General features: G+C 42.4%; 2 protein-coding genes across 3 annotated transcripts in view; one reads left to right on the forward strand and one right to left on the reverse strand.

Moving 5' to 3' along the window:
• Positions 1 to 26,793, reverse strand: part of dpf3 (double PHD fingers 3) — a 63,597-nt gene that overhangs the window by 15,179 nt on the left and 21,625 nt on the right. Inside the window, exons 3-9 of one of the 2 annotated variants that reach the window (XM_061901272.1) lie at positions 21,058 to 21,165; positions 11,789 to 11,922; positions 5,642 to 5,737; positions 5,140 to 5,212; positions 4,762 to 4,803; positions 1,993 to 2,133; positions 1,776 to 1,904 (exon numbers count right to left, since the gene is read on the reverse strand). In XM_061901272.1, the coding sequence (XP_061757256.1) occupies positions 1,776 to 1,904; positions 1,993 to 2,133; positions 4,762 to 4,803; positions 5,140 to 5,212; positions 5,642 to 5,737; positions 11,789 to 11,922; positions 21,058 to 21,165 (723 nt within the window). The remainder of the gene's footprint in view (positions 1 to 1,775; positions 1,905 to 1,992; positions 2,134 to 4,761; positions 4,804 to 5,139; positions 5,213 to 5,641; positions 5,738 to 11,788; positions 11,923 to 21,057; positions 21,166 to 26,793) is intronic. The other variant, XM_061901273.1, reaches the window with a different exon arrangement.
• Positions 22,706 to 26,513, forward strand: LOC133553258 (uncharacterized). Its single transcript, XM_061901271.1, has 2 exons — positions 22,706 to 23,043; positions 23,917 to 26,513. Exon 2 carries the CDS (start codon positions 23,953 to 23,955, stop codon positions 26,194 to 26,196), a length of 2,244 nt encoding a protein of 747 aa, XP_061757255.1. The 5' UTR covers positions 22,706 to 23,043; positions 23,917 to 23,952; the 3' UTR covers positions 26,197 to 26,513.

Consider the following 26,793-nt stretch of genomic DNA (forward strand, 5'->3'; position numbering starts at 1 on the left):
CTGGCTCTCCAAAAATGTCAGCTCCCAGGCTTCCCAAAGTCAAATCACCATCCACTCCCGCTGAGGGTACAGACCAGCTTCTCCCACTACCTCGAGATAGTGTCTTAAATCCGCTTCATAACGGGGGGGGGGGCTGGTGTTGGTAGCTGTGCAGCAGCTGACACACAGCTTCCTCCAGTACCACTTTTTTGTCCTGCAAGGCCTTCACTTCTTTCAAGGGCGCTACCCACCTCTTTACCAGTGGGGGCGCCGCCAGTTCTTCCTCCTGCCAAGGCGCAACATCTCGAAAGTATGTCGCAATCTCAAGAGACGTACAGTGCGGCGTGGATGGACGAGTGGTACCGCAAGGTGTTGATTAAGTTGGAAATGAAAGATCTGATTCTTGCGACGACACCGCATGAGGCCAAGGTCACTCCAACCTCAAAGCCCACTCAAGTTAAGGTCACTGTTGCTTCAATGCCCGATCAACCTCGCGTCAGCTTCAAAGTCTGCCCTGTCAAGTTTGCTCCAGCCGAGTTCTGCAAAGCAGCCATGCAAGCTCCAGCCGAGCTCACCCAAACAGTCCTACGTCAAGCTAAACTGCCACTTCCTGCACAGCCTACGCCGCCAGTCCTACGTCCAGCCAGGCTGCTATCTTCTGCACGGACTCCGCCATTATCCTTTTAAGTGGGTCAGATGCCACCATCCTTGTTTCCAGCGGGTCTTCCTATGACGCCCCCATCCTCGTCTCTAATGGGTCTTCCGACAATGCCATCATCCTCGTCTCCAGCGGGTATTCTGACGACACCACCATCCTTGTCTCCAGCGGGTGTCATCCTCCTTCACCATCGCCACTTCCAGCCCAGCAGCCTGCTCGCTTGGCCTCCATCAGGTGCTCGCGGCCTGCCTCCTCGTCAGCCAGTCCACTCCCAGCACTTGGACGTGGACCAAAATGGCTGCTGGGAAAGTATTATCGCCCACGTCTGCCTCCTTGTCGGCCACGTATGTGGCCAGTTCATGGACGGCCTTTGTACCATCAGCGGCAATGCCATTACACAGTTGCGGAAGTTCTGTTTTGGCGCTCGCTCAACTCTTTGTCGGCCACAAGTGTGGTGGCTTGTTCGCGGATACCCGCCTTGCCAGCTGCAGCAGTGTCACCTGACTCATCTCTTGTACATTCGGGGACACTTGGCCTGGCGACCCACTGCCAAGTCCTCCCTTGGAATGTCGGGAATCCGTCCATTGGTGAGCGGGAAGGGGCTCCTCTCATGACCTGAATTCCCTGGTTGTTTTGTGTTCTGTTTTGTCCTCAGCGCCTCACCCTTTGTTGACTTTTTTTGTTGCAATGGACACTAAATGCACACGCCTGTCTTCAGTTTATGATTAGTAGTCCCACCTATCTCCATAGTTAATCACTCCCCTTTATATTCCTCAGAGACCCAGCATTAGTTCCTAGATCAATGTTTGCGACATGCTCCAACTCAAGGGGCTATCCTGAATAAATGAATTGCATTAGATATAACTTTTATACACTATATTTCTATTATATTCTTTATACCCCGCCTCCCGCCCCTATGCAGCTGGGATAGGATCCAGCCTCCCTGCGACCCTGACAGGGACAGGCAGTAGACAATGTATGTATGGATGGATGGATGTAAAGTGTTTGATTCGTGAAAGATTTACCATTAGCTAAGATTTCCTGCCTAAATACAGTAGAGGAAGATAGTACAGGCAAAGTGCTGCCCTCTCGTGACTTGGAGTTTATTATCAGTTAGTGCAGCACTGTGGGGACTCACCAGAACGTCCACAGTCAGAGCAAGACACCAACTCTTCTGCTTGGCCCGTTTTCCTGTTGGAGTCCTGGTCTCCAAGGCAGAAGTCACAGTAATCGTTGGGAATGATGACACCGTCTGGACCCTTCTGAGCTACACCCATAACACACATACACACACGCGCACATACCTGTTAGCAGCAATTGTAGTATTTGGTAAGTATTTGAGCGTTGTAGCGTACGTTTGTGGTTCTCAGAAATGCGTGGTGGAGGAGATGGTGCAGGATCACTAACTCGCTCCTCCTCGCCCTCCTCCTCGGCCAGGTGGGTGTGAGTGTAGTGGTAGCTCAGGCCAGGACGATTCTTGTAGCGCTTTCCACAGACTGTACACATAAAAAACACATATTCAGATTGGGTACAACTTACCTCAAGCAAATAATGGCAGTAATACTGTAGCAGTGCTTGAATGGACATCATTGTTACTTGATTTTATGTTTTAAAACTACAAATAATTATGAGGACCACATCAAACAGGAAGGAAATTAAGACACGACAAAGTCGTACATTTAAAAGAATAAAGTCGTAATTTCATTAGAATTAATGTAATTGTATATTTTTAGTATAAAGTAATAACACAAAACAAAAGAAGAAAGCTGAATTTTATGGAGATTTAGAAATATGACAATGACATGATGAAAACATCCATTACTAACAAGTAAAAAAGTAATCATAACAAAAGAAAAACACATAATTAAAATTAAAAATTACAAGTTAATTTTTGCAGTAATCTCAGAATATATCTTTTTCTTTTACATCTTTTTTCACCATTAACTTCATTGTTTTAAAATTTTCAAAGTTCTCACAAGTTGACTTTTTTTCCTCACAATATACGTTTATTAACTTTGTTCTGGTAATGTAATGAAGAAACGTTGACTACTTTTCCTCAGAATACAAGTTTATTAACTTTATTCTGGTAATGTAATGACTTCATTGTCAGAAATAAATGAATAAAATTCCCAAAACGTAATTTAACTTAGTAATATTAGGACTTTCAGAACTTCTTACATGTTTCAAAAATATTTTCAGGAAAAAAACACATTACTCTTTTCTTATAAACATGTTTTTGTCATCATTCCAACTTTATTCTGGTATACACTGCATCTGGAAAGTATTCACAGCGTTTCACTATTTACGCATTTTGTTATTAATTTTGTCTCATAACTTCCACACACACCATACCATCCATCCATCCATCATCTTCCGCTTATCCGAGGTCGGGTCGCGGGGGCAACAGCCTAAGCAGGGAAACCCAGACTTCCCTCTCCCCAGCCACTTCGTCTAGCTCTTCCCGGGGGATCCCGAGGCGTTCCCAGGCCAGCCGGGAGACATAGTCTTCCCAACGTGTCCTGGGTCTTCCCCGTGGCCTCCTACCGGTTGGACGTGCCCTAAACACCTCCCTAGGGAGGCGTTCGGGTGGCATCCTGACCAGATGCCCGAACCACCTCATCTGGCTCCTCTCGATGTGAAGGAGCAGCGGCTTTACTTTGAGTTCCTCCCGGATGGCAGAGCTTCTCACCCTATCTCTAAGGGAGAGCCCCGCCACCCCATAATGTAAAAAGTTTAAGTTTTTTTCCCCCAACACAAATTTATAAAAAATTAAAAACACATGTGCATAAGTAATAAGACCATTCACTCAATATTTTGTTGATGCATATTTGGCTGGGCCAGGCGTCATGTTTGGAGGAAACCAGGCATTGCTCATCACCAAGCAAAATACTATCCCTACAGTGAAGCATGGTGGTGGCAGCATCATGCTGTGGGGATGCTTTTCAGCAGCAGGAACTAGAAGACTATTCATGATAGAAGGGAAGATGATTGCAGCAATGTACAGAGACATCTTGCATAAAAACCTGCTCCAGACTGTTCTTGAACTCAGACTGGGGAGACAAATCATCTTTCAGCAGGACAACGACCCTAAGCCCACAGCTAAAATATCAAAGGAATGGCTTCAGGACAACTCAAAGTTTCCTTAAAAGGCCCAGCCAGAGCCCAGGCTTGAATGTGATTGAACATCTCTGGAGAGATTTGAAAATGGCTGTGCACCGACGCTTCCCATCTAACCTGATGGAGCTGGAGAGGTGATGCAAAGATGAATGGGCAAAACTGCCCAAAATTGGTGTGACAAGCTTGTGGCATTGTATTACCAAAGCTACATCAACCAAGTATTGAGTAAATGATGTGAATACTCGTGTAAATGTGATTTTCAAAAAAACATTTTCAAATCGTCAGTACAGGCTATTGTGTGTAGAATTTTGAGGACAAACATATATCTATTCCATTTTGGAATAACGCTGTAACATCGCGAAATGTGGAAAAAATAAAACACTATGAATAATTTCCGTATGCAGTGTATCTTAACATTTTTATTAACATTACAACTTATTTTTCTAAAACACAATTTATGTAACATTAATATTTAAGACCAATAACTTTACGACTTTTTTCTCGTTAATGTGCCTTTATTTTCTGTTCAATGTGGCCTTATATTATATGTATTCAAATAAAACAAATACAAATATGTACAGGATGACTAAGTGTCATATACTCATGGAAATAATCTAGAAAGAGGAGTACAATAAGACTCCATTTTAAAATAAAGTAACCCACATGGCTAATAATAATACAAAAGGTTAATCATTTTTATTTGGCGCTGAAGCCATTGTAGAATTTAACGTTAAACCTTTTATTTCTTCCAGCAGTTCTGCAGCAATGTATTGCCAATTCTTCCAAATCGTCTTTGAATATTTCTACAATGGCTACAAAAGTGTATGGGGAAACATGCACGCGTCAGAGCTATCTAGTTAGCCAGGTAGCACGTCTCAGCGTCAAAAGCACGTTGCTGACATGCGTTTCTATTCAGCGTGTTAACAAGCATTTTAAGTGTTAGAGATCTGCAAAAAGCACGTAGGTCGCTAGATAAAAAACATTCACGGTGCCTCGGGTTCCGGTACCTTCTTCAGCCTTTTTTGAGTTATGCTTTTGTTTGTGTCTATCTGGAACAGAGGAGACAAACAAGCAGACAGAAAGAACGGACAAGACATAAAATGAGGATGAGATGTCATGTTTTGTTCATTCATCAGTTCACATCCTTGCTCTGCAGGAGAGTAGCATGCTAATCAGGCCTGAACCGCAAAGTCTTTCTTCATGCTGCTAAACGCTGCTTGTTGGAATGCGAGGGGAGGGGCTACGACTGACAGGTGACAGGAAGTGACTTGAAATGTTATCACAATCATACTTGCTTTTGGAGACTGTGGGCTTTAGGATATACTAACATGTCCATCACACACAGGTATTTATTAGATTAGACACGTCCATGTGTTGTCGCTTACTGTCGCAAACGTAAGGTTTGTCCTGGTCGTCCGCGCTCGCCGCTTCTGTCTTCTTACGACTGGAACCTCTGTTCTGGAAAGAAAAAAATGCATTAACTGGTTTCAAAATGGTACAAAAAATATTATGCTATAAAATGCAGTGTTTGCTGCTTATCATTACTTTAGTGAGGCATTTATAGTGTTTTTCCGCTTCTAAAATATTGTAAAAACAAAAGTATGCTTCTTTTTGACTTGAACTAAGGTAGTTAGTTAGTTATATGCTGTTTCTTAGAGAACAGTGTCTTTGTACAGTATACTTTTGATACACCGCCCCCTGGTGGGCTGAAATGTCGAATACCATAAATGCTCCAATCAATTTTTATAGGCGACAAAAGTAAATTACTGCAAAGGTCATGAGTTACCTTAACAGGTGTGGCTGTAGGCAACCTCCTTATGTTATTGTTTTAATGAACTCTGCAAGATGGCAGTAGGTGCATTTGAAGTAGCATGAGTAGTAACTCACTTTTCCTCTGTTTCTGTTCTTCCTCTTGGGAGTATCCACTTCAAAGTCTTCATCATTTTGACAGCTGTCCCCATTTTCCTCTGCCTCTAGAACCCGCTACATAGCAAACATGCAAACAAATTATACATACTATTATTATTAAAACCACATTGTTACTGGTTGCACATATCTACGGCCACAGACGCATGTACTTCCAAACAAAAGGATCTAAACACCTGTTAGAACGAAATTTCGCTGCACTACCATGAACTTATGTAATGAAATTTCGTTCTTATCTATGCTGTAAAGTTCAAATTTGAATGACAATAAAATGAAGTCTAAGTCTAATACTTGCATACAAATGTAACTAAAACGTACTAATTAAACACATTTAGTACGTTTGTACAACATAATTAAAAAGCAGGTAAACACCTGTAGTACTTGTGTACAAAAGTAACTAAACGGTAAAGACATGTGGTTGTCGTGAACAAAATGTAATTAAAAAGTAAGTCAACACCTGCAGTACTTGCATACAAAAGTAACTGATAGCAAACACCTGTAGTTGTTGCACACAAAAGTAAATGAAAAGAAAATCAACACCTGCCGTACCAGCATACAAAAGTAACTACATATTAAATCAACACCTGAAGTCCTTGCCTACAAAGTAACTAAAAGTAAACACCTGAGAACGTGCGTACAAAAGAACGTAAACATCTGTTTTACTTGCGTACAAAGTAACTAAAAGTAAACACCTGAGTACTTGCATACAATAACTACAAACCCCGTTTCCATATGAGTTGGGAAATTGTTTTAGATGTAAATATAAACGGAATACAATGCTTTGCAAATCATTTTCAACCCATATTCAATTGAATGCACTACAAAGACAAGATATTTGCTCAACAAAGCAAAAGGCTAATCCCCACAGAACACCGCTTCCCTTCATCCTGAAGCCGGATTCAAATGGAAGACACGAGCCTACTGGTCTGGGTAAGGAGTCAGTTATGATAAATGGGTTGTACTTGTGTAGCGCTTTTCTACCTTCAAGGTACTCAAAGCGCTTTGACACTACTTCCACATTTACCCATTCACACACTGATGGAGGGAGCTAACCAGCACCCATCAGGAGCAAGGGTGAAGTCTCTTGCTCAGGACACAACGGACGTGACGAGGTTGGTACTAGGTGGGGATTGAACCAGGGACCCTCAGGTTGCGCACGGGCACTCTACCACTGCGCCACACCGTGTTAAGTTAGAACAAGTTTTTTCTGCTATGACTATGTCAGAGTTGGACATGAGTTCTACTGAGGTGGCAAATTATGATGCTTTCAGTTTATCGCAGCACCAAACAAACAATCGGAAAATTCACGTCATATAAATTCCTAGATATGGTCGTAATTATTTTAAGTGCACTACGGATAATAAACGCAACATTATTAATATTGCTACTACGGATATTTTGATCAAAAACTCCTTAAAACAGCCCACTACCTATAGTAAAGGCTTTTTAAACAAAAGATCATTGTCTCCCAAAACGTTATTAGTTAATGAGGTCATTGGAGACAACAATCTTAACGTCCTCGGTCTCAGCGAAACCTGGCTTAAACCAGATGACTTTTTTGCGCTAAATGAGGCATCTCCTCCTAACTATACGAATGCGCATATTGCCTGTCCCCTTAAAAGGGGCAGGGGGATCGCACTAATTTACAACAAAAATTTTAACCTTATTCCTAACATAAATAATAAATATAAATCGTTTGAAGTGCTTACTATGAGGTCTGTCACACCGCTGCCTCTATGCCTGGCTGTTGTCTACCGGCCCCCAGGGCCCTATTTGGACTTTATCAACGAATTCTCAGAGTTCGTTGCTGATCTAGTGACGGACGCCGATAATATAATTATAACGGGAACTTTAATACCCATATGAATACCCCATCAGACCCACCGTGCGTGGCGCTCCAGACTATAATTGATAGCTGTGGTCTTACACAAATAATAAATGACCCCACGCATCGCAACAGTAATACAATAGACCTAGTGCTTGTCAGGGGTATCACCGTTTCCAAAGTTATGATACTCTCGTATACTAAAGTAATGTCCGATCATTACCTTATAAAATTCGAAGTTCAGACTCATGTTCGGCAAACTAATAATAATAATAACTGCTATAGCAGCCGCAACATTAATGCTTCCACAACGACAACCCTTGCTGGCATACTAATGATAACCTCACTAACAACTTTAACGACGCCCTGCGCGAAACCATTGATAGTATAGCACCGCTCAAGTTAAAAAATGCTCCAAAAAGGCGTACCCCATGGTTTACAGAAGAAACTAGAGCTCAGAAATTATCTTGTAGAAAGCTGGAAGGCGAATGGCACACGACTAAACTTGAGGTGCACCATCAAGCATGGAGTGATAGTTTAATAACTTACCTTAGCTAAAGCTAAATATTACTCAAATCTCATCCACCTTAATAAAAACAATCCTAAATTTTTGTTTAGTGCGGTAGCATCGCTAACCCAACAAGGGACTCCTTCCAGTAGCTCCACCCACTCAGCAGATGACTTTATGCAATTCTTTAATAAGAAAATTGAAGTCATTAGAAAGGAGATTAAAGACAATGCGTCCCAGCTACAACTGGGTTCCATTAACAAAGATATGTCTGTATATACGGCCGATACTGCCCTCCAAAATAGTTTCTCTCGTTTTAAGGAAATAACATTGGAAAAATTGTTACAACGTGTAAATGGAATAAAACAAACAACATGTTTACTTGACCTACTTCCTGGGAAACTTATCAAGGAGCTCTTTGTATTATTAGGTCCATCAGTGCTAATATTATAAACTTATCACTTTCCTCTGGCAGTGTTCCCCTAGCATTTAAAAAAGCAGTTCTTCATCCTCTCCTTAAAAGACCTAACCTCCATCCTGACCTCATGGTAAACTACCGACCGGTGTCTCACCTTCCATTTATTTCAAAAATCCTCGAAAAAATTGTTGCAGAGCAGCTAAATGAACACTTAACGTCTAACAATCTATGTGAAACCTTTCAATCCGGTTTTAGGGCAAATCACTCTACGGAGACAGCACTCGCAAAAATGACTAATGATCTATTGCTAATGATGGATTATGATGCGTCATCTATATTGCTGCTTCTCGATCTTAGCGCTGCTTTCGATACCGTCGATCATAATATTTTATTAGAGCTTATCAAAACATGAATTGGTATGTCAGGCTTAGCCCTGTCTTGGTTTAACTCCTATCTTACTGACAGGATGCAGTGCGTCTCCCATAATAATGTGACCTCGGGCTATGTTAAGGTAACGTGTGGAGTTCCCCAGGGTGTGGTCCTTGGCCCTGTAATTTGAAATGTTGACTCGTCAGACCACAGAACACTTTTCCACTTTGCATCAGTCCATCTTAGATGAGCTCGGGCCCAGCGAAGCCGGCTGCGTTCCTTGGTGCTGTTGATAAATGGGTTTTGCTTTGCATAGCAGAGTTTTAACTTGCACTTCCAGATGTAGCAACCAAATGTAGTTTCTGACAGTGGTTTTATGAAGTGGTCCTGAGCCCATGTGGGGATATCCTTTACACACTGATTTCGGTTTTTGATGCAGTACCGCCTGAGGGGTTAAAAGTCTGTAATATCATCGCTTACGTGCAGTGATTTCTCCAGATTTTCTGAACCTTTTGATGATTTTACGGACCGTAGATGGTAAAATCCCTAAATTCCTTGCAATAGCTCATTGAGAAATGTTCTAAAACTGTTCGACAATTTGCTTACAAATTGGTGACCCTCGCCCTATCCTTGTTTGTGAATTACTTAGCATTTCATGTAAGCTACTTTTATACCCAATCATGGCACCCACCTGTTCCCAATTAGCCTGCACACCTGTGGGATGTTCCAAATAAGTGTTTGATGAGCATTTCTCAACTTTATCAGTATTTATTGCCACCTTTCCCAACTTCTTTGTTATGTGTTGCTGGCATCAAATTCTAAAGTTAATGATTATTTGCAAAAAAAAAGTGTTTATCAGTTTGAACATCAAATATATTGTCTTTGTAGCATATTCAACTGAATATGGGTTGAAAATGATTTGCAAATCATTGTATTCCGTTTATATTTACATCTAACACAATTTCCCACCTCATATGGAAACGAGGTTTGTAGTAAACATCTGTTGTGATTGCATTCTAAAGTAACTAAAATTAAATCAACAACTTTAGTACTTCTATACAAAAGTAACTAATAGTAAACACCTGTAGTTCTTGCGTACAAAAGTAACTAAAAGTAAATCAACACGTACAACAGGTGTTGATTTACTAACTAAAAGTAACCACTTGAGTACTTGCGTACAAAAGTAAGTAAACATCTGTTGTACTTGCGTGCAATAGTAAAAGTAAACACCTGTGGTTGTTGCTTACAAAAGTACTTGAAAAGTAAATCAACACCTTAAGTTGTTGGATAAAAAAGTAACTAAAAAGTAAGTCAACACCTGTAGTACTTGCTTACAAAAGTAACTAAAAAGTAAGTAAACCATGTAGTACTTGCATACAAAAGTAACTAAAAGTACACGCCTCTAGTTTTTGCATACAAAAGTAACTAAAAAAATAAATCAACACCTGTAGTATTTTCGTACAACATAACTAAAAGTAAACACCTGAGTGCTTGCATACACAAGTAAGTAAACATATGTTGTACTTGCATACAAAGTAACTAAAAGTAAACACCCCTAGGGGTTGCGTACAAAAGCAACTAAAAAGTACATAAACACCTTTACTACTTGCTTACAAATGTAAGTAAAATATAAGTAAACCCCTGTAGTACTTGCATCAAATTTAAAAGTAAACACCTGAGTACTTGCATACAAAAGTAAGTAAACATCTTTTGTCTTGCATACAAAAGTAACTAATAGTAAACACCTGTAGGTCTTGCGTGCAAAAGTAACGAAAAAGTAAATCAACACCTGTCATACTTGCATACAAAGTAACTAAAAGTAACCACCTGAATACTTATGTACAAAAGTAAGTAAACATCTGTTGTACTTGCATACAAAAGTAACCAAAGGTAAACACCTGTGGTTGTTAAGTACAAGTTATCAAAAAGTAAGTAAACACCTGTAGTACTTGTGTATAAAAGTAACTCAAAGTAAACACATGTAATTATTGCGTACAAAATAACTAAAAGTAAAGACCTGAGTCCTTGCGAACAAAAGTAAGTAAACATAAGTTGTACTTGCATACTAAAGTACCTAAAAGTAAACACCTGTAGTTGTTGCACACAAAAGTAAGTCAACACCTGTAATACTTGCTTACAAAGGTAAGTAAAGCCCTGTAGTACTTACTTAGAAAAGTAATTAAAAAGTAAACACCTGTAGTACTTGCATACAAAAGTAAGTAAAAGTAGACACCTGTAGTTTTTGCGTACAAAAGTAACTAAAAAAGTAAATCAACACTTGTAGTACTTGCGTACAAAGTAACTAAAAGTAAACACCTGAGTATTTGCATACACAAGTAAGTAAATATCTGTTGTACTTGCATACAAAGTAACGAAAAGTAAACACCCTTAGTGGTTGCGTACAAAAGCTACTAAAAAGTACATCAACACCTGTACTACTTGCTTAAAAATGTAAGTAAAATATAAGTAAACCCCTGTAGTACTTGCTTACAAGAGTAATTACAAAGTAAACCCCTGTAGTACTTGCATCAAATTTAACTAAAAGTAAACACCTGAGTACTTGCATACAAAAGTAAACATATGTTGTACTTGCATACTAAAATACCTAAAAGTAAACACCTGTAGTTGTTGCACACAAAAGTAAGTAAAAAGTAAGTCAACACCTGTAATGCTTGCTTACAAAGGTAAGTAAAAAATAAGTAAAGCCCTGTAGCACTTACTTACAAAACTAGTTAAAAAGTAAGTAAACCCCTGTAGTACTTGCATACAAAAGTAACTAAAAGTAGACACCTGTAGTTGTTGCATACAATAGTAACTAAAAAAGTAAATCAACACCTGTAGTACGTGCATACAAAGTAACTAAAAGTAAACACCGGAGTACTTGCGTACAGAAGTAAGTAAACATATGTTGTAATTGCGTACTAAAATAACTAATAGTAAACACCTGTAGATGTTGCGCACAAAAGTAACTAAAAAGTACATCAACACCTGTATTTCCAGCATGGTCTCCTCTTCCTTTGCCAAATTGTTTTTTTTCTCCAGGAGGTTGTCCGCCCTCAGTAGGGCCTCCAAGGCAGTGGCCTCCCCAGGGGGGCCCTCACGCTTGGGGGCCATTTCAGCCTCTGAGGACAGGAGATTAAACATAAATACACATTTTTCTAATGGCTCATATGTACAGGGCAACAAGTACACCCCAAGGTGGTTGATTGATTGATTGATACTTTTATTAGTAGTTTGCACAGTACAGTACATATTCCGTACAATTGACCACTAAATGGTAACACCCGAATACGTTTTTCAACTTGTTTAAGTCGGGGTCCACGTTAATCTATTCATGGTACAAATATATACTATCAACATAATACAGTCATCACACAAGTTAATCATCATAGTATGTACATTGAATTATTTACATTATTTACAATCCGGGGGGTGCTCTTATAAGAAGGAGTGACTTGAAATTTCTCACCCAGCAATGCATAACATACACTGTAACTCCAAGCTGTTTATTTTGTATGACCACCCAAGTTGGTACACGCCTTTATGGTACAAACATGGGTGTGTAAAATTTCAAGAAGATTGTTAGAAAAAGATGGCTGTCATCAAACAAAACATCTTTCACTTATCAACTAATTGTCCATAAGTCATTGATCGTTTGTGTATTGATTATAAAACATACACTAAGCATTTTTAACAAAGTCACACACACTAAATGTTTTTTTATGCATGTAATGGAGATTTCTGCTCATATTGAAACTATTTGAACCTTGTGACTACATGCACACTAACCCAGCTCAGGAAGTATTAAATACACAATCCTGAGAGGGGAGCAGTCGCATTCCTCCACTGTGTTGTGATTGATATCTGGGCCACACTCCACATCTTTCTATTTCTTCTTCATTGGCATGAAGAACGATTAAGTGCAGATGACATGAAGTGTGAGTGTTGAGGGAAGTAAGGGGAATACAACGGCGGCGAAGCTGAAACAAAGACATGTCTTGGTGGCTTATCAGGTTCCCAAGCCATTCCTTTGCGAGAAGATACACACACACACACACGCACAAGCACACATCGTATACACACAAGAGCATGCATGCAAAAAAAACAAGCACACACACATGCCCTTCATAAGACTCACTTACAGTCTAATGCCTCATGGTCAAATGATTAGAGGCCCAGTTAAGGTGTTTCTGTGCCATGTGTGTGTGTGCGTGGGTGTGTGTGTGTGTGTGCGTGTGTGTGTGCATCTGGGTAATAGTGAGAGGGGGCATTGATTTGGAGGAGAGAATGAACCTGGAGACCTGGCTAACCAGAGCCAGATGGTCAGATAGTGAGCCTGAGCGCCACTCAAAGGGCAGGGTGTGGAATTACACTCGCACACACACATACGCAGACGCACACACACATACACTTGTCACTGCAGTCATTATACATATTACTTTTTATGACAGGGGTCTCCAAAATTTCACCCAGAGACCATTTGCGGTTTTTTTATTGGTTTACAGAATGTAATCAAAACTTTTTACAAGCATCAGGGACCTCATATAAAATGCGTTCGCGCAAAAACCTTGCTTACACACTTTTTCAGGGCAAAGCTGAGATTTATTGAGCAAAGCACGATAACTTGACGTGGAAATGTGCGTAGCCTCACGCCAAATTCATGCTTCACGTACGCACATTTCTCCAGGCCGTGGATACTTTGGCAACACACAATTGGCGTTCATTCTGGCTTTTCCAACATTTGATTTCAACGATGTAAAAAAGATTGAGGTAAGGACATAAAATCAACTTTTTCGGCAATGCATTTAATGCTTCATATTCATATTAATATTTGTGAGGATGTCCATCCATTTATCTAGGTCAGGGGTAGGGAACCTATGGCTCGCGAGCCAGTAGTGGCTCTCTTGATGAATGCATCTGGCTCTCGGATAAATTTGAGCTGACATTGCTTGACACAATAAGTAATGAATAATTCCGCTTGTAATCACAGTGTTAAAGATAACGTTTAAAATATAAAACATTCTCATGCTTTTTTACGTTCAAGAAGTTGCGTTAATGGTAAAAAGTAATGTATTTATTATTGGTTAGTGTGGGGCTTGAACCTCCTGGGGGTTCTTCAGACCACCAAGGACCGACATGAGAGCCTGTTTCAGGGTTAAAATATTGTTTTATTTTCCAATAAGTCTCTCAGTTGCTTTCCAGCAATTGTCTTTTTCTCTTTCGTTCTCGCGCGCGCTCTGGCTCCAACCCCAACTCCGTCCCTCCTCCTGGCTGCTGCTTATAACAGAGCGACAGGTCTGTCGCTAATTTCGAGGCCCCCTCCACAGTTAGCTTCAGAATAACAATGTTATTCCAAAGAATAAAAAACCTACTATACTCTAGAAATGTTGGTCTTACTTAAAAATGCACGCGTTTAGTTGTGTTCGGTGTTAAAAAAATATTATAAAGCTCTTACGGAAATACATTTTAAAATATTTGGCTTCTTGGCTCTCTCAGCCAAAAAGGTTCCCGACCCCTGATGTAGGTGATAGTTTGGCCACCTATTGCGGTCACAATGTGTTCCTGGGACTTCAGCACAGCTTCATAGCCAGTCGGCCCGACAGCAGCAGCCGATGTTTGCGGTACATTTAAGGTACCGGTAACGGTGGAGGAATGTCCCGACTTTGTAACACAAGAAGCTCTCGGGTGTTATAATAATAGATTGAGTAATCAAACAAGAGTCAAAGTCTTTCATATGCTTTTTGACATGCTGGCATGTTAACATTTAAAAGATAACAAACCAAATATTACATAATTTTCACATGAAACTCTAATCTGTCTGTGAGCAGGCTACAGTATGAACACATTTTGTTCACCCATCTCTTCTAAAGTTTGGTTTGCTTTGGTTTGGTTTAAATCAGGGGTCTCAGACATGCGGCCCGCTAGACGTTATTTTGCGGCCCCCACCTTAATATTAAGTTTCGTTGTACTTGTGCAATGACAATAAAGACCTACCCTATCCTATCCAATATGAAAGTTTAATGTTAGTGCGGCCCATGAGTTTTATACGAATGGCGCTTTACAGTGTTGGGTCCAAAATGGCACTTTCAACGTTCTGGGTTGCCTACCCCTGCGTTGGTGGAAAAGCGGCAAATGAGTGAAGACCACAGAAACGTTGCCATGGAGACGAGGGTTTTCTTACGTGCCTGGCTACAGTCACACCGCGTCACCTGTCCGTCAGTAATAACAGTCCCCGATAACCTGGACTATTTCAAACAGTTATTTGTTTTTTTCATTATTTAATTTGCATTGCCTCACACGATGAACACTATATATATTTCTATATGACGGCGGATAACACTCTGAGAGCCGTCACTTTTTTGCGCTCGCTATCCTGGTACATTCCCGGCTATTATCCGCCGATCGCCCTGTTGCTGTAGGGAGGAAAAGCGGAACGACACACATTGCGTAAATAACATTATTCTCCGTGCGTGGGCTAAATACAAATATATTCCACAACCCCAAACATGTGTTTTTCAAAGCCTGCAGGGAAGAGAAAGGTTAGTGATGTGCAAAGACAATTCCAGGAAAAGTGGGAGAAGCAATATGTCATTGTTGAGCACAGGGGCACCCCGACATGTCTTATTTGCAAAGAGAAAGTTACGGTGTACAAGGGATACAATTTGAAACGTCATTATACAACTACACATGCTGAGGAGTATGCAACATTTTTAAAAAATATATTTTCTTGCTGCCTAGCCTCACCCAGACTCTGCGTCCAGGGGCCCCCAGGTAATTAGAGTTTGAAACCCCTGGTTTAAATCTATTTTGAACATGTATGCAACTACAAGTGATACACCATATAGCTTACATATTTACATTTCTCTTTACAACTTCCTTAAAAAAAGTAGGAAGAAGAAACGCTTATTTAATCCTACCCCTTTTTCCATTTCATAGCAATTTAGTAGCACATATTCACTTGTTGTCCTCATTTTGTAACACAATGTACATCAATGAAATACAACAGATCTCTTAATACATAAGTCAGTTATGGTTCACATATGAGATGAATGATTTCTCATTTTCAATAAAGTTTAAGATGATCATTAAAATTATTCTTTGTTCTTGGTAAACACTTTTAGTTTGAACATCCTCTTAAATTGGATCATATAAGGCCACGGTTTAACTTCTTTGTTTAATCCATTCCACAATTTAATTCCACAAACTGATAAAGTAAATGTTTTAACTGTTGTATGTGCATACAAAAGTTTTCAATTTGATTTTTCTCTAATATTGTATTGCTTATTTATTTATTGATTCGACATATTGTAGCGACTATCTTTTCAAACAGGGTGCAGCACTAATTTACCTCCGGTCCCTTTGCCTGTCTTGGCCGTGCACATCAATCTTCTTCTTTACTTTCTTCCTGATGTCCAATCTTTACTTTTTAATTTCAGCCTGTATGCGGTTCCTGGAGTCCACAGCTTTGACAGGCTCACAATCTCAACCCTCTTTCGTTCGCCCAAAACACTCAAAAGAAGCACCTCCTATTGACTCCTACTAAATTCTAATAGGGCAGCGTGTGCCAATCTCAGGCACATGGCTAATTTCACTATGATTCTCCAAGCAAACATTGGCATCAATTTCACGTTTGATCCGCCTTTCTTGCATACGCTGTTTTCTGGATTTTAATGTACGTAAATGTTTGTAGGAAAAACACACAAATCTCAATACATGAGGCATCAGATCATTTGAGAAGCATTAAATGGGGCTTGTTATAAAAATAAACTTTTCTTACCAGTTGGCACCTGTTTTTGTGTAATTGGGATCCCCATAAGTCACAATCTTGCTTTCTTCCAGGCCTGGACCCTCATGAACAAAGCTTGTGTATGCACAAAAACCTACACTACGCTCTTTTTCCTGGCAAAGATGAGATGTATAAAAAACTGACAACGACGTGGAAATGTGCACTGCCTTGCGGCAACTTCATAGCACATTTCTACGGCCTGTGGATACTTTAGCTACACACAAAAATAGTGCTGGGTAACAGTTCACAGACAAAAATGCCAAGTTTTACTCATCAGACTGATTAATGTGCTCATCAGTTGCAGCCATTATCTTTTCAAAGGCTCGTATGTTTTGGCGATGAACATCCTTCTGCTACTTCACTTTCTTTGTGCTTGATGCCCGACCAATTATCAATATTGTTTTACCTGTGTGCTGTTTTTACCGTAACAGGAGAAAGAAGCACCTAATACTGAGTCTTTATTGGGCAGCGCATGTCGTTCTCAGTCACATTGCTACTGTTAATATGATTTACGTATTTAAAAGGGGTCGTGGCTTGTGCGTGGTCTGGGTGTGCCAAGCCACGCACACGTCTGCGGTCGATTTCAAGTAGACTGCGTTGTAACAAATAATGTGCTTCGATTTGTGCGTGCGAACACTTTCATACATCTGAATTTTTACTGGCGTACGCCATTTTCTGGATTTGACGGTAGGTCCATTTTTAGTGGTAAAGCCACGCATCACTCTGTACACTCTGGGGCCCATGCCCTGAATGAGTTATTTGGAATTTGAGACTTTAGTGACGTATTTCGCCCTCGTTACTTCAGCAGATATCTCCATGTATGCGCGACTGCGGCATTTTTCTTCAGTTGTAGTCATTAAATTCCTTCTTCTTCTCTTTCCTCTTGTTGTGGGGCAGACTGGCTTGTACATGCACATGCATCCTCTGATGTTGCCATTTCTACTGCAAAGTAGCGTAAATCAGATAAAGACAATCAGAAAAAAATCCAACATACATTTTGGAACATTCCAAAAATAACCTTGACTATTTGTTTGTTCATTATCACAGACGCTACAAATTTACGATTGAAGAGTAATAGTAGGGGTGCCCGGATTAGGTCTTGATATCGGTCCAATATGAGCAAAATTCAAGTATAGGATTACATGGGTTAACGTGTATAATGTGATATAATCTTCAATACAAACAGTCCTGCATCCTGTTTACTTGTTTTAAGCTGGACAGTCAGTAAACATTTGAATGTCCTTTAAAAATAACACACGGTGGATCTTTATTTGTATTTTACTCAAGTCATTTAGAAAAAGCCCTGCGATGAGGTGGCGACTTGTCCAGGGTGAACCCCGCCTTCCACCCGAATGCAGCTGAGATAGGCTCCAGCACCCCCCCCAACCCCGAAAGGGACAAGCGGTAGTAAATGGATGGATAAACATGGTAAGCTATAGGCTACTAGGAGTTAGCAACCACACAACAGCTATGCAAACAATAGCACACAAGCAAAACAGACAAAATAAGACTCCTTCATTGAACAAAATAACTGTCTGAAATTGGGCTGCAAATCTTTGGGGGTCCCATGATTCGATTCAATATCGATTTTTTGGGGTCGCGATTCGATTACGTATTTCGCCCTCGTTACTTCAGCAGATATCTCCATGTATGCGCGACCGCGCCATTTTTCTTCAGTTGTAGTCATTAAATTCCTTCTTCTTCTCTATCCTCTTGTTGTGGGCCAGACTGGCTTGTACATGCATATGCATCCTCTGATGTTGCCATTTCTAATACAAAGTAGCGTAAATCAGATAAAGACAATCAGAAAGAAATCCAACATAAATTTTGGAACCTTCCAAAAATAAATTTGACTATTTGTTTGTTCATTATCAAAGAAGCTACAAATTTACAATTGAAGAGTAAAAGTAGCGGTGTCCGGATTGGGTATTGATATCGGTCCAATATGAGCAAAATTCAAGTAAAGGATTACATGGGTTAACGTGAATAATGTGATATAATCTTTAATACAAGCAGTCCTGCATCATGTTTACTCGTGAAAAGCTGGACAGTCAGTAAACATTTAAATGTCCTTTAAAAATCACACACGGCTGATCTTTACTTGTATTTTACTCAAATCATTTAGAAAAAGCCCTGCAACGAGGTGGTGACTTGTCCAGGGTGAACCCCGCCTTCCGCCAGAATACAGCTGAGATAGGCTCGAGCACCCCCCGCTACCCCGAAAGGGACAAGCGGTAGTAAATGGATGGATGGATGTATAAACATGGTAAGCTATAGGCTAATAGGAGTTAGCAACTACACAACAGCTATGCAAACAATAGCACACAAGCAAAACAGACAAAATAAGAGTCCTTCATTGAACAAAATAGCAGTCTGAAATAGGGCTGCGAATCTTTGGGTGTCCCACGATTTGATTCAATATCGATTCTTGGGGTCGCGATTCGATTATATATCGATTTTTTCGATTCAACGCGATTCTCGATTCAAAAACGATATTTTTCCGATTCAAAACGATTCTGTATTCATTCAATACATAGTATTTCAGCAGGATCTACCCCAGTGTGCTGACATGCTAGCAGAGTAGTAGATTTTTTTTAAAAGCTTTTATAATTGTAACGGACAATGTTTTATCAACTGATTGCAATAATGTAAATTTGTTTCAACTATTAAACGAACCAAAAATATGACTTATTTTATCTTTGTGAAAACATTGGACACAGTGTGTTGTCAAGCTTATGAGATGCGATGCAAGTGTAAGCCACTGTGACACTTGTTCTTTTTTTTTTCTTTTTTTTTATAAATGTCTAATAATAATGTCAATGAGGGAATTTTAATCACTGCTATGCTGAAATTATAACTAATATTGATACTGTTGTTGATAATATTCATTTTTGTTTCACTACTTTTGGTTTGTTCTGTGTCGTGTTTGTGTCTCCTCTCAATTGCTCTGTTTATTGCAGTTCTGAGTGTTGCTGGGTCAGGTTTAGTTTTGGAATTGGATTGCATTGTTATGGTATTGCTGTGTATTGGTTTTTTGGATTGATTAAAATCGCACAACGTGAATATCGCGATTTGTATTTGAATCGATTTTTTCCCACACCCCTAGTCTGAAATTATCAGTAATTACTGAGACACCAGGTAGGATTAAGTAAGCTAAGATTCTTCCTGCTCCTTTATGAAAATTTTCAAGTGTGCAATGTAATCTTGTATGCATGTTTAAAGGCGTAATTTTTTTTTTCTACATTTAAAACACTTACTTGTGGTCCACATACATGTAATAGTGGTTCTTAAGTCAACATTTTGCAGAGATTATGGTTACAGGTCATCTTCAGGCTGCTTTCTTGCCGTCTTTTCAGGTCGCGCCGTTTTGTGGGCGGTCTTATTTATGTGGCTCCACTTTGATTGTGTCTGTTCCCCGCCATCTTTGTTGTGGTTTTTAACCCGTTTATATGAAATCTGCAGACAAATATAAGTTACAACTATACGCTATTTCACAACAACAGCGGAGCATGCATGTGCCTGTATGAGACAGTCTGCCCCACAACAAGAGAGGATAGAGAAAAAGAAGGAACGGCATGGCGTAGTGGGTAGAGCGGCCGGCCAGAAACCTGAGGGTTGCAGGTTCGCCTTGGGCAGGACACTTCACCCTTTGCCCGGTGCCGCTCACACTGGTGAATGAATGATGAATGAATGATAGGTGGTGGTCGGAGGGGCCGTGGGCGCAAACTGGCAGCCACGCTTCCATCAGTCTATCCCAGGTCAGCTGTGGCTACTGATGTAGCTTACCACCACCAGGTGTGAATGAATGATGAGTCCCACTTCTCTGTGAATGCTTTCAGTGTTTAGAAAAGCGCGATATAAATCTAAGTTATTTATTTATTGACTACAATGGCCGAAACGCGCAAAACTGTTTGAGTAAAACTTTACCATACGTGGATAACCCGCTGACATCACACTTGGGAAAAACATCACATTTGGGGAAAATTCCAAAAGGGCTCTTTTGGAGGAAGTATGAAGGAGGCAGGATTGTTTTTATAATAATCCCGCATCGCCACTATGGTTTGATTTAAAAATTTCAGGACTTAGGCAGTTCCCAAATACACAAAAACATGTAACAATGTTTAAGGAAACTTGGTTTTGCGTAATAGGGACCCTTAAAAAAATAAACCATTTACAAAAAAATAAAGAATAAGAATACTGACTCCTTTTGTTTTGGAAAAGGTCTGGATATCCCTGCTGTGAGAGTTCCTAATGACGTTACCATGACAATAATTTTATGTCCCGACACTGTGATGAAAACCAGAACACACACTTGACATTATTTAGAAGCAGTATACACAGGAAGTTACATTCTGTGTGATTATGGTCAGTGAAGCAAGCTTATGTGTGTGTGTGTGTGTGTGTGTGTGTGTGTGTGTGTGTGTGTGTGTGTGTGTGTGTGTGTGTGTGTGTGTGTGTGTGTGTTGCCTACCTAGTCTTAGCTCACACAGGCGAAGCTGTGGGTCGAGGGGTGGGTGGAGTCTCCTCTTCTTTCTCCAGCAACGTGCAGGGTAGGCATACATCTGTCCCGCCGCCTTCCCTGTCCATACACACATAAGAGACAACACAGGCAAACAGGAAGAATTTTAACAACCAATGTCAAGCTTCAGCATTGGAACAAAACTTCCATTGAGAGCCCCCACACCACATATACACACACACCACACGCACACACAAGTATGTGAGTGTTCAGGCTAATGTTGCACATATTTCAGGAAATCCTGCCCGTGCTGTGAGATGCAGTCCCTCCCATACATGAGGTAGACTGATAGCGATGTTTATTTGTGTTCCTGCAGGCAGCATGAATGTAACATAATGTGCGTCAGGTTTGCCACAAAGTGTAGGGTGCGGTCCCAGAACCATCTATTTGTATCTAGCTTTCTCCCGCTCTGTACAGAGAGCAGCCTTGCTGTGCTGTTAGTACGTGTGCGGGAGACACAGGTGGAACGTACATTTTTGAATATGGAGAAATAAATAAGTGTGTTGTGGTGGAAAATCACGAATTTCCTCTCAAAAACTTTCTAGAGTCTTACAGAATGTCTTATAGGAGTGGAAGCTGTTATAGGGATGTGTGGGGTCCCCACATCTGCGGTCTCCTCCAAGGTTTCTCATTGTAGCTCATTGGGTTGAGGTTTCCTTGCCCTGATGTGGGACCTGAACCAAGAATCTCGTTGTTGCTTGTGCAGCCCTTTGAGACGCTCGTGATTTAGGGCTATATAAATAAACTTTGATTGATTGATTGATTATAGCTGGAAATATGTTCAGTTACAATATGTGGAATGACCATGTGTCCCAATACTTATGTCTCGAAGGTGTCTCACTATGGGTGACATCATTAGTACAGTTCAAGCTAGCAGGTTTAAAATATTTATTTTTTTGCTAATGTCATGACTGGAAATATGTGTGACGCCCCCTATGGGTTGTGGTCAAAATGCATTGTAAGACATGCTGGCAGACATGTGATACAAATATTGAAGTTTTATTATCATTAGACCAATGAACAATTGCTTATTGAAAAGTCCCGCCGCCCCTGTGTCCCTGTAAAGATGTTAAGATTTTATGGCGGCCATGTTTTTGGACCAATCTTGCTTAAATTGTACACACACGTGCTTGTCAGTCCCCTAAACAGTTGTACCTAATTTAGTGGTGACCACAAAGTTACAGTTAGAGCTGAGTGAGAAATTGAATCCCTCTAGTGGGGTCAAGCTTTGGAATTTCACAAATTATACTTTTATAGCGCTTTTCTACCTTCGAGAAAAGCGCCAGGTTGTTGCGTTGACGGTGTATTTGTCTGACAAAATAAGGGGGTCTTGAAAGTTTTTCAAGCCAACAAACCCCAAACTGATGTAGACGTATATATCTTGTATACAAATTTGTTTTAAATTGAACTGGTCCTAAAGGTACTTTGCTATTGTGCAATACTAAAACATTCAAATATAGTATAGTGCTGCTAATAGCTCACTGGCAACTAGCACTTTAATCACTAGCTGGCAGTTTGCGTTGCTAATGACTAGTTAGCAACTAAAGTGGTTATTACTAGCTATTTTAAAATGCTAGCAGGGATATAATAATATTGTAGGGGAGGATTGTGATCAGTGCACTGTTGGAGTGAAGGACAGCGACCCCGTCTGGGTGACTGGAGACAGCACACCCTCAGACGGGGGCGTGGCATGTGCTGGCTGAGAGACACAGCTGTCAGATGATTTGTCGCGCAGGTGGTACGTGTTAGAGTAATCATCTGTTGTCCTTAACAGTGAGCAGCCGGGCGCAAGGAGTTTGTTTGAGACCGGGGAGACGGAAGCAGAGACTGGTGAACAGAAAGCAGAGCGACTGAAAAGTCGATGCATTGTGGATGTGTGAGCAATCGGAAGAATAAATCTCCTGTCAAACCCGAACGACTGGCTTCCAGTGTGACTGTGTGAGTAGAAAAGCTTACATTTGGCGCTCAACTTAAAAAAAAAAAAGATATATATATATATATATATATATATATATATATATATATATACATTTATATTAAAAACAATGTCGACACCTAGCCCGATTGAAGCATTGGGGCAGCTGTTGGGGGAAGTATCTACCGCAAATCACCGGCAGATGGAGGCGATGCAAAACCAAATCGCGCAACAAAATCAAATCCTGCGAGCCATGACAGAGAGGTCTGGAGCAGGAACACCCACAACAGCGAGGCCATCCCTAGCGACTGTGGGGATGCACAGAATGGCGGAGACGGAAGATCAACAATCATTTATGGACATGTTCGAAGCCACGGCGGGCGCATGCGCATGGCCGGAGAAGGAATGGGCAGTGTGTCTGCTGCCGCTGCTGGCGGGAGAGGCGCAACGAGCGGCACTCAGCCTACCACCAGATTCCCGGGTAAGGTACCGGGACTTGAGGCGCGCAGTGCTGGACCGGACGGGAGGATCCAAAGAGGATCACAGGCGCCGATTCCGGGCCTTTCGCCCTGGGACAGCAACTCAGCGACGCGGCGAACAGATGGCTGCGACCCGGGCGAGTCGAGGAAGTGATGGGACAAATCCTTCTCGAGCAGTTCATGGAAGCGATCCCGGCACGGACCTCAGCGTGGGTCCGGTATCACCGCCCACAAGACCTGGCCGCGGCGGTGGCCCTAGCAGAAGATCATTTGGCAGTGCATCGGAAGGAGGAAAAGGCAGCGGAGGCGGGGGAGCGCCCAGTTCCAGCGCCGCGCAAGATGCGCGCGCAGCCGGGTGATGGGAATCAGCAATGGACTAGATTTAAAAATGCTCAAACTGTTTTTTCTCCTCCCCAGAACCCGGCCGTTACAGACGCTGTGTCTCCCCCGCAAATGGCTCCTCGGATGCCTGGGCAGGTGTGCTGGAGGTGTGGACGGCTTGGACACCTGCAGCGGGAATGTCTTAGCATGGAGGTGGGTGAGGTGATCCGGGTCGTCGACCCTGCGGCGCCCTCCCCCGGGCCAGGAGAGACGTACTACGTACCGGTAAGGATACAAGGGAGTACACACCGGGCGATGGTGGATTCGGGCTGCGAGCAGTCCATGATCCACCAGAATCTGGTTCGACCTGGGGCGTTGAGAATGGGTACACGGGTGCGGGTTAAATGTGTGCATGGGGATATTCACGAGTACCCTATTGTGCCGGTTGAAATTTTTTTTAAGGGAAAAAAACATAATGTTAAGGTGGCTGTAAATTCGCGCCTGGCGCACCCCTTAATCTTGGGAATCAATTGGTCGGGATTTAATGGGTTAATAGAGCAGTGCGCAGGGGTGCGTTCACGACCGGTAGGGAAAGGGGATATCCGCGCTGTTCTCATCGGCGACGCGAGATCATCCGACGCTGCTGGGGGGGAGGGGGAAGAGGAGACGGCGGGGGCTTCTCAGGAAGTTTCCCCGGCTCCCCAATGGCGCCCCATGGATGATTTTCCACTTGAGCAGTCTCGAGATGACACTCTGCGCGCGACCTGGGACCAAGTGATTTCAATTGATGGACAGCTGGTTCGTCCGGGGATAGCGCGGGATTTCCCTCACTTTGCATTGATTAGGGACAGATTATACAGAGTGAGTCGTGACACTCAGACAGGGGAGGAAATCACCCAGTTGTTGGTGCCGAAAAACCGTCGGGAAATGATTTTCCAGGCGGGACATTTTAATCCCATGGCCGGCCACATGGGGTATGATAAGACACTTAATCGAATAATGGTCCGGTTCTATTGGCCCGGCATTCGAGTGGGCGTGCGCCGCTGGTGTGCGTCCTGCCCGGATTGTCAGCTAGTCAACCCCGCGGCCACCCCTAGGGCTCCTTTGCGGCCATTATCACTCATAGAGGTCCCGTTTGAACGTATTGGTATGGACCTCGTCGGACCATTTCATCCGAACACCCGGGGATATCGCTTTGCGCTAGTCCTGGTGGATTACGCAACGCGCTATCCCGAAGCAGTACCACTGCGCTCCATCTCTGCAAAGAGTGTAGCACAGGCACTGTTTCAAGTTATCTCCCGAGTTGGAATCCCGAAAGAGATTTTAACTGACCAGGGCACGTCCTTTATGTCACGCACATTAAAGGAGCTGTACGGATTATTGGGGATCAAATCTATTCGAACCAGCGTTTACCACCCCCAGACAGATGGGCTGGTAGAACGGATGAATAGAACTTTGAAATCCATAATCCGGAAGTTCGTACACGAGGACAAACCAAATTGGCATAAATGGTTGGATCCCCTATTGTTTGCAGTGCGGGAGGTTCCTCAGGCCTCCACAGGGTTTTCCCTGTTTGAACTGTTATTCGGCAGGAAGCCGCGAGGGGTACTGGACCTAGTTAAGGAAAGCTGGGTGGAAGGTCCAAGTTCCAGTAAAGACGAAATTCAGTACGTCATGGACTTGAGAGCAAAACTCCACACATTGGGACACTTATCACGGGAGAATTTGCTCCAAGCCCAAGAACGTCAGCTACGCCTGTATAACAAGGGGACGCAACTCAGACAATTTTCACAGGGAGAGAAAGTACTTGTATTACTCCCAACATCCAGCTCTGAATTACTCGCCAAGTGGCAAGGACCCTTCGTGGTCACACGACGAGTGGGTGACGTGGATTATGAGGTCCGGCAGTCTGACAGGGGCGGGGCAACCCTAATCTACTACCTCAACCTATTAAAAGGGTGGAGGGAAGCGGAGCCCGTCTCCATGGTGACGGCGATAGCGGAGGACGAGGAAGTGGGGCCGGAGGTTCCCCCCTCCCCCCGGTCCTCCCTTCTCCGCTGTGATGATAATCTGACTCCGTCACAAAAAGCAGATGTGGTTAATTTACAGCAACATTTTGCTGACATGTTCTCCCCCCTGCCAGGCCGCATGAACCTCACCCAACATCACATAGAGACCAGCACAGGCGTTACGGTGAGGTCTCGGCCCTATAGGCTACCCGAACACAAGCGCAAAGTAGCTCGGGAGGAATTTAAAAGCCATGCTGGAACTGGGGGTAGTAGAAGAGTCACACAGTGCATGGTGCAGTCCCATAGTTCTCGTAGGGAAGAAAGATGGGTTGGTGCGATTCTGTGTGGACTACCGCAAGGTAAATGATGTGTCACGCTTTGATGCCTACCCGATGCCCCGGGTTGACGAGCTCCTAGACCGGTTGGGCACTGCTCATTTTTTTACGACATTGGATTTAACTAAGGGTTACTGGCAGATTCCCTTGTCTCCAGAGTCTAAGGAAAAAACGGCATTCTCCACTCCGGAAGGTTTATACCAATTCGTGACCCTTCCGTTCGGCTTGTTCGGTGCGCCCGCCACTTTTCAGAGACTCATGGACCGGGTGCTGCGTCCTCACGCTGCATATGCTGCCGCCTATCTGGATGATGTCATCATCCAGGGGAACAACTGGGCGGAGCATATGCAGAGGGGGGGGGGGGGGGTGGTACTCGAGTCCCTGAGGCGGGCAGGGCTCACCGCCAACCCGGCGAAGTGCGCGGTTGGCCGGAGGGAGGTACAGTATCTAGGGTACCACTTGGGGGAAGGTCAGGTGCGGCCTCAGATAGACAAAACCGCGGCAGTTGCGGCCTGCCCGACCCCGAAGACGAAAAAAGAGGTGAGGCAGTTTTTGGGGCTGGTGGGCTACTACCGGAGGTTCGTCCCCCGGTTTGCGGACCTGACCAGCCCACTAACTGACCTCACCCG

Source organism: Nerophis ophidion, linkage group LG05 (assembly GCF_033978795.1).
Source record: "Nerophis ophidion isolate RoL-2023_Sa linkage group LG05, RoL_Noph_v1.0, whole genome shotgun sequence".
NCBI classification, from domain to species: domain Eukaryota; kingdom Metazoa; phylum Chordata; class Actinopteri; order Syngnathiformes; family Syngnathidae; genus Nerophis; species Nerophis ophidion.

Excerpts from the sequence above, each read along its gene's own strand:
- LOC133553258 (XM_061901271.1), top strand. The coding sequence starts at position 23,953 with ATGGCTCCTCGGATGCCTGGGCAGGTGTGCTGGAGGTGTGGACGGCTT.